The sequence below is a fragment of the Nothobranchius furzeri genome, chromosome 8 (genome assembly GCF_043380555.1).
Source record: "Nothobranchius furzeri strain GRZ-AD chromosome 8, NfurGRZ-RIMD1, whole genome shotgun sequence".
Lineage (NCBI taxonomy): Eukaryota > Metazoa > Chordata > Actinopteri > Cyprinodontiformes > Nothobranchiidae > Nothobranchius > Nothobranchius furzeri.
Window position 1 is genome coordinate 52261620 of NC_091748.1, and position 13956 is coordinate 52275575.

A 13956-nucleotide genomic window follows, 5' to 3' on the forward strand; every position below is an offset into this window, starting at 1 on the left:
TTGACCATTGACCTGCATAGTGGCTCTTCTCTTAAGTGGTGCTTCATTTAATGACATTTGCTCAGTTGCTAGATGGGCTGCACCCCACACTTTTGTGGAATTATACCGTCTGGCCACACAAGGGCGTGATGTCTGTAATGGAAAAAATGGCTGCCGAGGTGCTGACACACAGCTTGACGGGTCCTGTGTGTTTTCTGGAAAAGTCATCTAAAAAGTAATCTAAAAGTGTAAAGGACCTTGGATTGTACTATCAAAGTCCTGCTCTGTGGTGTGGATAACTCTCTATCTTCTGTTGACCTCAGCATGTCCAAGAAAAATTAGCAGTCAAACCCTGTAACCAGCCAGATGGAGTCAGCATGTCAGCAAGATACTGGACTATGGCCATGCCAGGCCACCCCAAGATGAACAGGAACAAGCCTTCACAGGTAGACTGCTTCTTGGTGTTTTTAATCTCATGCTGATGCTTCTCTTGGCTGGGGATGTTGAACTAAACCCTTGGCCTCAACCTTTAACTGGATTAGCCCCATGGCTAGCCGGACCAGTGCTGACTGGGCCACAACCTCTGCAAGTGGTATTGGCAACACTTGGTAAGATTTTAGCAAGTCTCGGGGTTAACTACCACTTTTATGCAGATGATTGCCAGATCTACCTTCAAATCAACCAACAGCACTCATTTTCTATAATGTCAGAATGCCTCTCCCAGGTCAGATCCTGGCTTTCTCAAAACTGCCTAAAGTTAAATGACAGCAAATCAGATGCCATACTTTTTAGCCCCACTAACATGAATGGTGCTTTAAATGTCTCAACTCTCCCACTCAATCTCAAATCACGTGCCACTAGCCTAGGTGTGAAACTGGACTCTGACCTTTCAATGTCTTCACAGGTCAACGCTACTGTCAAGTCCTGCTTTTTCCAACTCCGCCGCATCACTCGTCTTACGTCAATCCTCAAACGCCCGGATCTTGAGTCAGTCATTCAGGCTTTTATTACTTCACGTCTGGATTACGCAAATTCTGTCCTGATTGGGATTAATGCTTCAGCCTTAAGCAAACTGCAGAAGGTTCAAAATGCTGCGGCCAGATTTTTAACCAACACCGACAGACGCAGATTTACACTGGCTCCCAGTCAAATTTAGGATAAACTTCAAGGTCTTGTTATATGTTTACAAGGCTTTGTACTGCCCATCCCCATCCTATCTGACGGACCTGCTGACGCCACATGTTCCCACCCGTGCCCTTCGGTCAGCAGATCATCTGCTGCTTGTTGTTCCAAAGGTTCGGTACAAATCACGGGGGGAGCGTGCCTTCTCTTATGCAGCCCCAAAACTCTGGAACTCTCTGCCCCTCCGTGTGCGTCTGGCTCCCTCTGTTAGCAGTTTCAAGTCGGCCCTGAAAACACACTTCTTTAGCATTGCCTTCCCTCCGTGACACTTTTCATGACAATCTAGCACCGGATTTTAGTTTTTAATTCCATTTTTATGATTTAGTGGCTCACTTTTGGCACCTCGCACCATCTGGTATTTTATTTCATTTTATTTGTGCCATTTCAAATGTTTTTATCATTGGTTGCATTATTTTATTTTATAGTGCTGTTAACTGTTCTCCTATTTTATTGTTTTTAGTAGGAATTTTTATCTCCGGCTATTTATGCTTTGTTCTTATGTATTTTGCCTGTTCTTATTGTGTTTCTTGGTCAAGCGTTTGGCTTTTTATGTACAGCACTTTGGTTAGCTGCCATGCTATTTTGAAATGGTGCTTTATAAATAAATATGGTATGGTATGGTATGGTTTGGTACCAGCTAGGCCTCCACTTCCACTAGCTGGAACTCTACCTCTGCTTTCGGGTTATTTACATCTACTAGCCGGGCAATCACCATTGCCAGCTGGGCCACAGCCTCTGTTGGCTGGGTCTTCACCTTTGTTGGCTGGACTACAACTTCTGCTAGCTGGACCAGCACCCTGTTTGGCTGGACCTCCACCTCTGCTGCCTGGGCCCTCACCTTTGCTGCATGGGTCTCCACCGCTGTTGCATGGGCCTCCACTTCAGCTGCATAGGCTTCCACCGCTATTAAGTGGGCCTTCACCGCTGCTGTGTGGGTCCCCGCCTCAGCTGTATGGGCCTCCACCTCAGCTGCATGGTCCTCCACCACTACTGCATAGGCCTCCACTGCCGCTGCATGGGCTTTCGCCTCAGCTGCATGGGCCTCCACCTCAGCTGCATGGGCCCCCACCTCAGCTGCATGGGCCCCCACCTCAGCTGCATGGACCTCCACCACTACTGCATGGGCCTCCACCACTGCTGCATGGGCCTCCACCACTGCTGCATGGGCCTCCACCTCAGCTGCATGGGCCCTCACCACTGCTGCATGGGCCTCTACCAACACCAGCTAGACCCCAACCACCACCAGCTGGGCCTCAACCAATACCAGCTGGACCCCAATCACCACCAGCTGGACCCCACCCATTATTCGCTAGACCCCAACCAACATCAGCTAGCCCCCAACTAATACCAGCTGGCCCCAAACCACCACCTGCTGGACCTCAACCAACACCAGCTGGACCCCAACCATCACCAGCTAGACCCCAAGTACAGCAAGCTGGGCCCCAACTACCACCAGACGGACTTCATTCATTGCCAGCCGGGCCTCAATCAACATCTAGAAGGAATGCATTATTTAATAGGCACTGTATCACCAAAATAACTACTCTTGCCACCTATTGTGATGGTAGTAGACAGACATTCCCAAAAGGACACAGGAATCCAGTCCTCAAACAGCACAGGATCACCAAAATATTCTGCACTCTAAACCAGGCTAAGGTAGTCTGGGACCCGCAATCAAGGGTAAAAGGTTTATTAGGCGGACATTTGAACATTCGTAGTATGAGACCAAAACGTGAACAGTTGGAGCATCTATTGTGCAACTCCAATATTGACTTCCTCGGCCTGTCGGAAACATGGCTGAACTGTTCTTCCCCAGAAGTTATAGTAAAAATGCCTAATTATAATGTGTTTAGGAAGGATAGAGGGAGTGGGAGGGGTGGGGGTGTATTAATTTATATTAGAAATTCTCTCAAGTGCATAAAGATTGAATGGCCAAGTGACATAAATCTGGAATGTGTAGGTGTAGAAATATCACTTTCTGAAACAATGTCTTTTATTGTTGTGTGTGTATACAGAAAGCCCACAGCAAATAATTCTTTTTATGATCAACTTAAACTTCTTCTTAATCATTGTGCCAAAACCAAGGAAATAGTTTTATTAGGTGATTTTAATATTAAATGGGATGTAAAGAAAGAACGTTCAAACCTTAAACAAATAACCGATTACTTTAGTCTAACACAAATTATAAAAAACCCAACCAAAATAACAAATCACTCAGAAACTTTAATAGACCTTTTATTTACAAATCGGGCTGAGCGGATCACTCAAACATAAAACCTCATCACAGGCCTCTCTGATCATAACATTGTCCTTTTTTCTCACAAATTAAGCAAAAAGCGATTTAACTCTGTAAATTTTAAGAACTAAAAATTGATTCCAAAGCATCTACATCATAACCTTGAGGATATTTTAAATGAAGTTAAATGGTCCGAACTACTCTTTGGAAATGATGTTGAACTTAATACTCATTTATTCAACTCCAAAATTACAGGAGTAATGGAACCTTGTTTAAAAAAAAGAAAAGGAAAAAAGAGGAGAAACCATCTGCCCTGGCTAAATAATCATTGTAAAACATGTATGAAAGAAAGAGATATTCTAATCAAAACTTCTTTAAAAACTGGTCTTGCCACTGACGGGCACAAATTCACCTGTTTGAGAAATTAAACTAATAGTGCATTACGTAAAGCCAAAGCAAATTTCTTCTTTGACTTTATTAAAGACGCAAATGGTAATGGCAAAATCATCTGGCAAAATATACGTAAATTATTGGGTAAAGAAAAAATAAGGGACAGTGACAGACCAGAAATAACAGTTAATAATAAACGTCTAATTGATCCAAAGGAAATAGCAAATGAATTCAATACATTTTTTACTACTTCTGTTAATGAAATAACAAAAATGTTTAGTACTTCTGAAATAGATTGTAAGTCCCCTGACTTTGGACAGCCGATTTTTAATATAGATCAAATCACTGATCTGGAAGTGGCCAACATAATTCAATCAATTAAATCTTCCAAAGCCAAAGATGTATATGGTCTTGACACACACTTCCTGAAAATTCATAAAGACACTCTGGTGTGCCCAGTAACACACTTAATAAATGTATCCATCAGAATGGCAACAGTTCCATCAAGCTGGAAGGTGGCTAAAGTCTCACCAATTTTTAAATCAGGAAACAAAACAGTCATTTCCAACTATCGTCCCATCAGTATTCTCCCCATTGTGTCCAAGATTGCAGAAAAATGGATAGCTAAAATGCTGAATAAACACATCAGCAACCATTTTCTCTTGCACCCCATGTAGTTTGGGTTTCGGCAATATCATTCTACTGAGACGGCAAACTGTGTTTTTGTAGAGACAGTGAAATCCTTGCTTGATAAAACCACCTGTGCTGGCGCAGTCTTTTTGGATTTAAAGAAGGCATTCGATACAGTGAACCATCAAACACTTCTGACCAAACTGACTCATTATAATTTCTCAGAAAATGCATTAGCCTGGTTTAGATCTTACTTGTCTAACAGAGGGCAGTCTGTGTGTGCTGGGGACATGTCATCATACCTTCACTGTCCAGCAGGGGTCCCACAGGGCTCTATCTTAGGACGAGTGTTGTTTTCTTTATATGTAAATGACCTGCCGAAAGTGTGTAAAAATGTACACTTCCAAATGTATGCGGATGATGCGGTTATTTTTACACCTTCTAAAAGTACACCAGAAGCATCATCTATTCTCACATTAGCCTTGGAGAACATACAGCTTTGGCTCCATCAGTCATGCCTGTTACTGAAAAAAAAACAGTTGCAATGATATTCACAAAAAAATCCATAAATCTGGAGCGGTCCAACGTGTTCTTGGGGGAGGTAGAGCTGGACCTGGTGCAAGAGTTCAAGTACCTTGGAATCACCCTGAATCCGACACTATCCTTTAAAAAACATATTAAACATACAGTGAACACAATTAAATTCAATATAAGTAACTTTAAACAAATTAGATCTTCAATGACTACAATTTCAGCTACAATGTTTTTGCACTCCATGATTTTCTCTCATATAGACTACTGCATCACAACCTGGTCATTCACTGGGGACACTCTTTTAAAACCAATAGAAATATTATTCAAAAAGTCTATAAAAATCTTGGATCAAAAGCCTTTGTCAAATCACCATTGTAATATTCTGGCAAAGTACAACATGCTTAATTAAAATTTTTTTTATTACGTTCAAAAATAGTTGTTTAATCAACAGAGCACTTAATGGACTAGCTCCACCTCCACTTTCCGCATACATAAAATTAAGACCAGACAAAGGCTATGGTACTAGAGCCTCCACTAGAGGAGACCTTCAGACCCCCTACAGGAAAACAACGTTTGGACAAATGGTACTGTCTGTTAGAGGGAGTCAATTTTGGAACAACATCCCAGCGAATATCAGAGAGTTTCCCACTTATAGCACCTTTAAAAAGCACCTCAAACTACATCTTAAAGGTTCCCAGACATGTTTGCATCTTTAGTTATTCTTATTTTTTTGTTTGTCTATTTTAATGGAACGTTTATATCTGACTGTTTTTAAATTGTATAGTGTTACTTTTTTTACTTAGTTATCTTGTTGACGGACTACAGATGCAAATTAGCAACTTGCTATAATCTAGCCCATTTACGATCGATACAATGTATTTGATTGTTTATTAATGTGCATTGTCCTGAATAAAGAATTGAATTGAAATGTGTAATGTCCAGAAATGGTCAGTTTTTCATGTACAGTTTGACCCCTTCAGTATCTGGTCTACATGGAGACAGGAGTCTACATGTGTTGCCTTTAATCTGCCAGATCCTGCCATTCCATCAGCTGGAGTCTGGGCCTCTCTGCAGCTCAGAACACATGATAACATATTGTCAACAAACTGTTCCCCTCTCAAGGTCCTTCTGTGCCAAGTCTGCCTGGTTCTCTAGGCCGGACTGGACTAATATAAGAGTGACGGTTTTCAACTCATATGAGTTAATCATTTGTGAAATAATAATGTCTTCATTAATCTGTGCTTAAAGCAATGAGGTTGATTGATCTGTGCTTGAATTACTGAAAGTTTGAAATTAATTATTACATTGAATGATTTATTTATATGGTAATCAGTAATGTTTGATATGACAAGGCAATCATCACCCGCACTCAGACACAAGGACAAATTAAAGTTAAGTTAAACTCATGACACATAGATATTTCTTTACCCCAAATCAGAGCATCCGTATCTCAAAGAAGGCGTGATGTTCTGAGATTCTTGGTAATATCCCTTAACATGGCACGTTCCGATTAGACAAGAATTCATAATATGAGAATATTAAAACAGAGCTCACGAGACGGTGACTCCGTTCTAGAGAAAAGCTACGGAATGGCCGTCCGGAGCGAAACCTCTTTAACCCAGAGCATTTTTGGCAAGCTGTCAAGCCCTGCTAAAAGCTGCCTACCGCTGACACAGCAAACAGTTCCTGCTGAACAAAGCTGCTCCGACTCCCTAAGAGTCCTGACACAAACGGTTCCATCCCTCTGTTGTGACCCGGAAACATCTCTGGACTGGAGAGTCGGCGCTGCGGTTATTCTACAAACCTTTGTGCCCAGAGGTCATCCGACCTCCCTGACCTTCGGATCCACGAAGAGGGTCTTCCAAAGAGTGAGGTAGACACAACATGATCGCATCTGATGTGGCTTTGATAAGAATCAACTTCCTAGTTAATGCAAACCAAATTCTTTCCTTTTTCACCCAGAACTCAGTTCTTCTAGATACGAAAGTTCTGATAACCTCACATTCACATATGGTCACCATACATCACATTCCATCCACCTAGATCCATCCATCACAGTCAATATTAGTTAACTTGTTGTGTTTTTAATTGTTTGGAAAATAAATTCTTACTTTTTATTAACTTGACTCTCTTCTCGAATCAACACGAAGTGTTCTACAATCCCTGAATAAACAAAGAATTCTAAATCTTCTGGTTAAACATTAAAGACCAATCAGACTGGATTTCCATATTATATTCAAATTCAATTCATATTCAAAATACTTTGTTAATCCCAGAGGGAAATTGATTGCAGTAGTAGCTCAGAATAATAATAATAATCAAGTCATCAAAGAGTTGTTGTATATTACAATGGCTGTTGGCAGGAAGGATCTCCAGTAGCGGTCAGTGTTGCAGCGAAACTGAAGAAGCCTCTGACTGAAGACACTCTTCTGTTGTCGGACAGTCTTGTGAAGAGAATGTTCAGGGTTGTCCATCATTTTCTTGATTCTCTGGAGAATCCTTCTTTGCATTATCTCCTCCAGTGGTTCCACAGTCATCCCCAGAACAGAACCAGCCTTTTATATTAGGCTGTTGAGCCTTTTCAGGTCCCTGCTTCTGATGGAAATTCACATCGCATTGGTCAAAGTGTAGAGTAGTATATTAAGCTTTAAAAGCACCCAAATACATACCTAATTACCCTCTCTACATGTCCCATAGTACCTTCGTTGTACCTCGTTCCTCTCCTTCAGGGAACAGTGGTTATATGCATAACCTAATGATTCTGCTCCACCTGCAGCAGGTGTTTGTTAATTGTTGCTGTTTGAACTTTGCCTGTTTGAGCTGGATCTTTTACCCATTGTAATTTATTTGCTGCAAACATATAATAAAGACTTGTCATCTCTCTTTGTGTGTGTGTGGGGGGGGGGGGGGACAACACACCCATATAATTGGTTTTAGGGTTAGGAATGTAGTAACATTTAAGTCACAAAAATGAATGGAAGTAAATGACGGATCCTCACAGGTATAAATTTACCAATGTGTGTGTGTGTGTGTGTGTGTGTGTGTGTGTGTTCACAAGCATGTTGTGAACACCGTTTTTGTTCCTCCAACCCTCCCATCTGTGCCTGTCAATCAAGAAGCTCAGGAGTAGCTGGCTGTTTCTGAACTGGTAACCAGCAACATATGAACTTCTCGTCTGCAGGAGACACGACTGAGAGACCAAACCAGGTCAGGTTATTGTCTTTTCAGATTACGTATGAATCAAACTAACCTCTGAGCTCCTTTAAATGCATTTTTTAACATCACTGCATGTTTCTATTTCAGGCTCTGGCTCAGGGAGACGTCGGGAACTGAAATACAAACAACTGAAGCAGCAAAAGAAAATATATCACAAGTAAACGACTAGAAACAACCATCTAAGTGTGGGAAAACTACATAAGATGTCTAATTAGGGCATTTGTGTGCTTTTCTAGTGTCTTATGAACGGATTCTGTCCATTGAAAATTTAAGTGAAGTTTCAAACCCATGGAAAGGAATTACTATGAACCGCTGTTTGGTGGTGGCACTGGCTGTTCTACTGGTGAGCTCAGGAGTTAATGAAGTACACGGTGAGTGCTGGCTGTCATCAGTCTCTTTGTTCTCAGACGCAAAAACAGATGCATCTAAAAATACATATAATATTGAGAGAAACCTCTTGTGTCATTGTGTGAAACTCATGAACAGAGAGTGGACTGGTGCAGGCCTTTATTTCTGGTAATTTGATTATTGATACAGATTTGAAAATCCTAAATTCAGTTTCTCAGAAAATTTGAACAGTCGTGGTGTCTCACTCTAATCAGCTATTTAACTTCAAACACCTACAACTGGTCCCAGTCTGGGTCAGTAGGCTACACAATCATGGCGGCGCCTGTTGACTGGACAGATGTCCAGACGACAGTCACTGACAATGTCCACAAGGAAGGGATGCCACAGAAGGTCATTGGTAAGGAACTCTGCTGTTCACAGATTGCTGCAACCAATCACATGGAAGAAAACGCTGCACCAGGAAGAAGCCGATTGAGATGATGGTCAACACCTGAGCTTACCTGGGCTAAAGAGACAAAGTCCTGGGCTGTTGCTCAGTGGTCCAAAGTCTTCTTAAAGTCTGCAGGTCATTTGGAATTCAAGGTCCCAGAATGTGGAGGAGGTGTGGGCTGATGCACACTCGTGCAAAAGGAGACCCGACCAAGAGTCGATGCGTACAAATAAACACATTTGAAGACATTTCTGTTTAAAATCTCCTTTTTAGTGATTTCTTGTAATAGTCAAATTTTCTGAGACACTGGATTTTATATTTTATTGTCTGTAGCCAAAATAATCAAAATTAGGGGGAAAAAAAAGGCTTGAAATGTTTCAATTGTCATGTTGTGGTGTAGATGTCCAACCCACAACATACAGAATCAGCTTGAGACGAGGAAAGTGTTTAAATAAGAATTTATTAAAAGGGAAACCAAGGAAGCAGCTTGAAACGTAGCCGAGTTATTTCATAAAGGGAGCCGGTGCGGGAAATCTGTGGACAGATGGGAGTTAGATCCAATTCGAGGGGAAAAACAAGGAATCTGAATTGTGCGGAGGACTCACAGTCTGGAGAGAGGGGAAAGTAGCTCGAGGGAGGAGTGGTCCAGTCTGGGCTGAGAGGAGATTCCTGAGACTGAGATCCAGAAGGGGAGACGTGGAGGGAGCCGAGTTTGCTGAGATCCAGGTAGCTAGGTGGGCAGCTGGAGGTGGTTCTGGCCAGGGAGAAGCTGAGAGACAAGCAGGTTGGAGTTCCAGAGAATAGCCAGTCGGGGATGAAGGTGGAGGTTTGATCTGGTGAACGAGAGAGCAGGAAGGGTAAAATGCAAAATCCAAAATACATCTAAAATCTCAAAAGGTCCTAAGAGCTCAAAAATACTGTGAAGAGGTGGCTTAGAAGGTACCCGGGTAGAGTAATCATCCAGCGAAGTGTAGGAGTCTCTCAGCTGCTTAAATACCCCTGGCCAGCTGATGAGCAGATCTGCTGCAGCTTGGTCAACCTCCACATGTCCACCTGCAGAGGGAAAACTCAAAAGACAGGGAGTGACAGCAGGAATACACCTCAGACCGTGACATCAATCTATGTCATGAATTTAATATGTGAGGTTGTTTTCTGAAATGGGCGGTTAAACTGATTGAATTTATTCACAAATCTTCTGTGTAGTAACTGTAATCTCATGCTGCCAGACTGTGCAGTGCCAAACACTCATTTCTACTTCTGTTGTTATTATTGCACTGGATTACTTTATTGTGTTCAACTATATTTGATTCTGCACAGCTGAACTTTTACCTCCCAGAATAGTTTTTTGTTTGTTTGTTTTATGATTTTTTTTAGAAGCTCTGGATTATCTGGTGGAGGAGTCTGGAATTGTTCCGTTGTACAACAGTCTGCAGAGTGGCTCTTTACCACGGGTAGGCTCCGCCTCTGAATCATTCATTCATTTAAAGCTGCATCATTTAAAATGTTCAGTAACACGAACCCTGCAAGCCTTTGTAAAACATATTTACCCCTCGTGGATTTCTTGAGTTTTTGCTTTATTGTCTCCCTGACAAGGTTTCAGATCAGCACACAAATGTCAGTACCAGACAAAGAAAACCCAAATGATGATTCCCTTTATCACCGGAGAAAATCTAACCAAACCTGAAACGTGTGAAAAAGTAAATGTACCCTTGTTAAACCCAGAATAATCTGTGATTAAACAAATCAATACGTGAATCAAAAAGAAGCAGAAACAGAAGAAATCAGTGAGGAATAAAATAAAACACTTTTTAACGGCACTGATTTTCTTTACTTAGCTTTGCTGAGTCATGTTTATCTCAGGAGGTCACGGGCTGCATTTGTTTTCTTTTACCAGAGCTGTTGACTCACGCTTTAAAATAATGTAAATGATGGTTATGCTGGATTACATGAGATTATTACAGGATGTTACAGCTGACAGGGTTGAAGCTCTCATTTTACAGGAATTCATCTTTAGATTTATAAAAATATCAGAAAGCTTTCTGATGTGAATCAAGTTTATCTTTAGAAGACATCGCTACTGCCGCAGTTACTGTTGATTTAAATGTTAATGAATGATTTTCTCCTTCATGTGAAAATGTGTTTTTGCACACCAAGACATTTTAGTGCCACAGCATTGGTTCTTCGTTAATAATCTCCCTTTGTAAGTGCACGTTGTTTTTCCTGTTGACAGATTTCCTTATGGGACAGTCTGGTGAGCTGGTGGGGATCTGAGGAAGTTGGAGCAATAAGAAGACGGAGAAAGCCAATGGGCCACAAAGTCATCCTGAAACCAAAATCTAAAGAATAAAAGCACAAAATACACCTAAAAGATGACTAATCAGATCTCATCAGCTGTTTCTGACTCCTGACTAAAACATCACATTTAATCATTAAGTTATTTTTATTCTGCTTCATGTTTCGGTTCAATCGTCAAGAGCTCAGTTTGATTTATCTGACAGGAAAATGAACACAGAAAAACACTGTAATGAAAAACCTTGGATTGAGTGGTTTTAAAATTCTTTTATTGATCTTGTAATAATCAATGAAGGACTGAAGCTATCATTTAAAGAGAGTATGTTGCATCATTTCTGTGAAAATAAAGTCTAAAACGATCTTTCTAAGATGTCCCAGTAAGAAAATGTATGAATACTGCATGCTACAGATTACTGACATTAAAGTAGAAATGTGACAATTATGGAGGTTTAAAACCACACAAGTAAATAAAGTGAATATTCTGCAGAAGGGAGTCGGCGTTAGCGACATCCACACTCTTTGGCGATGATGTCGGGTTTAATGGAGAAAATGCTGCCAACATTGTCCCAGCCCAAGACCTCCAGGGAGTCGTAGGCCACGGGCACACAACATGGCTCCCGCACGCCCGCGCCGTTGCTCTGGGTGTGTTGCAAAAGCAGAACGGCGTGGTTGACGACGTTGGACTGCAGAGGGAATGAACACAGGCCTTGGCAGTTGTTTATGTTGGCCCTTTGTGGGCTCAGAAGATGCCTCTCAAAAGACACTATGAGACTCTGCAGCCCACAGTTTGGCCCCCCCTGGGACCCGCTGGAGCCTGCTCTGGTGGCCCGCAGCCTCTTCTGCATGTTGTAGGCATGGGTCACCGTCTGCAGGGCCTTCAGCAGAAGAAAGGCGTGGTACTGACTCCCACCTGTTCAGAGCAGAACAGAGAAGAATCAGGAATTGTTTGAAAGCATAAATATGCTCGTCATGTTCTACTCACCATCTGCTGCAGGTTCCTTCCTCTGGAAACCACTGAGATCTTTGAGCCTTTCCAGCTTCTCGGCAGTTCTCCTAGGGACTTTTTCCTGCGTCATCAACTCCATTATTTCCATCTCCCTATTTTCCAACTTCTGCCTCAGCTCCTCCAGCAGAGCCGGGGACAGAGCCAGCTGCTGCTGGTGAACGGGAAAGTTGGAGCTCCAGCTGTTGAAGGAGATGATGGTGGGAGCAGAAGAGTTGATGATCCCTGCCAACAGGGTCTCGCTGGAAGTCGGGCCGAGAGTCAGGGGCGGCAGAGACTGTAAGGAGTCCAGTTTAAAGAGCAGGGCCTCAGCGTGGCCCTGGGGCAGGACATCAGCCAGGAAACGCCTCAGCTCACACAGGAAGGAGGTCTGAGAAGACTGACCTGAACCACGTGACTGCCTGAAACAGGAACAGAGGTTATCCAGGATCACATTAACAAAACCTCACAGGAGAAACATGAAAGCGACCTAGCATCTGTTCCTTGTTCTGATGTGAGAGGCAGAAGTGGAGTCACAAGGACGTTATTCCCCGAGTTTCCACCAGTAAGGAGGTCTTTTAGGGTTTGTTCTGCAATGAGAATAAACATGAGAAGGTGCCTGTGATATGAGACGATGACAACAGAAAAAAAGGATCTCCTACTCATGTCAGGTGATTTTGTCTGAGCAGAAATCCTCCATTTCTGCTCCACACTGCCCTCTGGTGGTGTCCCTGTTAGTAGGATGTATTGTGTTCCTTCTGAAATGCACACAGACTAGAAAAAAAAAAACAGAAATTAGAAGACATCAGCAGTTCAAATACAATGTTTTCACCAGGTGTTATTGCTACCTGTGTGTTGGGCTGCAGAGACCGGCTACTGAATGTGACTTCCAGGTTTCCAACTGTTAAAGGGGTTTCAAAGGCTAAGATCAGCAACGGATTCAGGAAAAATGACTGCGGAAGGTCAAAGTTCAACATTATGCCTTCTTGATCCTCTTCTTCTGACACAAGAACTGAAGGAGGAGAAAAAGAGACGATGCATAAGAATAAAATAGATAAATGTTAAAACATGTTATTTCTAATTAATTAATTGCCCCATGGGGACCAATAAAGTTTTCTGATTCTGATTCTGATTCTAGTCTGTAATAAATACCTGCAGCTGGGTTCAGAACCTTCAGAATTTCTCTCTTGTTGCTTCTCGTTTCTTCTACAAGTTCCGATAGGAGCGACGAGCTGGATGTCCCGCAGAGCCCAAACAGAACTAAACTGCTGTTTGTGAGTTCTCCATCCTCTCCCACTGCTTCACGCAGCATTGCAACGGTGTCGTCCAAGATGCAAGGTGCACGGCGCGGGACTGCAACAGCTGGGTTTGCTGAACAGAAATACACCCAAAAAGAAACATGCAGTCATGCTGAAATATCCTAACTCCAAAATGGACAACACAATAACGCCTTTGAAAAAGGTGCAACAATCACAGGAAACAGCCTGACCTGTTACCATGGAGCTGTGAGGCTGGATCAGTCCGCCCCAGAGCTGCAGCATGGCACCAAACTGGCTCCAGAACAGCAGAAACATAACGGCAGAATGCATGCTTCGCTGTCTGCAACGAGGGAGCACCTGCGTTGTCAGACTTTCTCCTGTCAGTTGTTCTGTACAGCTTCAACTCTGAAGGAAACCTTCTGCACCCTCCCACCTCCCCTGCAGGGCAGGACATGTTGTTGATGAGACTTGCTGACCT

General features: G+C 42.5%; 2 protein-coding genes across 2 annotated transcripts; one reads left to right on the forward strand and one right to left on the reverse strand.

Annotated features, from left to right (window-relative positions):
- Nucleotides 1-8025: 8025 nt before the first annotated feature.
- Nucleotides 8026-11605, forward strand: LOC129152315 (uncharacterized). The gene is made up of 5 exons (XM_054729993.2): nt 8026-8158; nt 8255-8324; nt 8404-8538; nt 10320-10396; nt 11176-11605. Coding segments are annotated over exons 2-5 (330 nt in total). The 5' UTR covers nt 8026-8158; nt 8255-8323; the 3' UTR covers nt 11293-11605.
- Nucleotides 11490-13956, reverse strand: amh (anti-Mullerian hormone). Its single transcript, XM_015977279.3, has 7 exons — nt 13709-13956; nt 13372-13590; nt 13068-13231; nt 12882-12993; nt 12710-12809; nt 12220-12641; nt 11490-12147 (listed from the first exon to the last, which is right to left on the reverse strand). Exons 1-7 carry the CDS (start codon nt 13806-13808, stop codon nt 11738-11740), a joined length of 1527 nt encoding a protein of 508 aa, XP_015832765.1. The 5' UTR covers nt 13809-13956; the 3' UTR covers nt 11490-11737.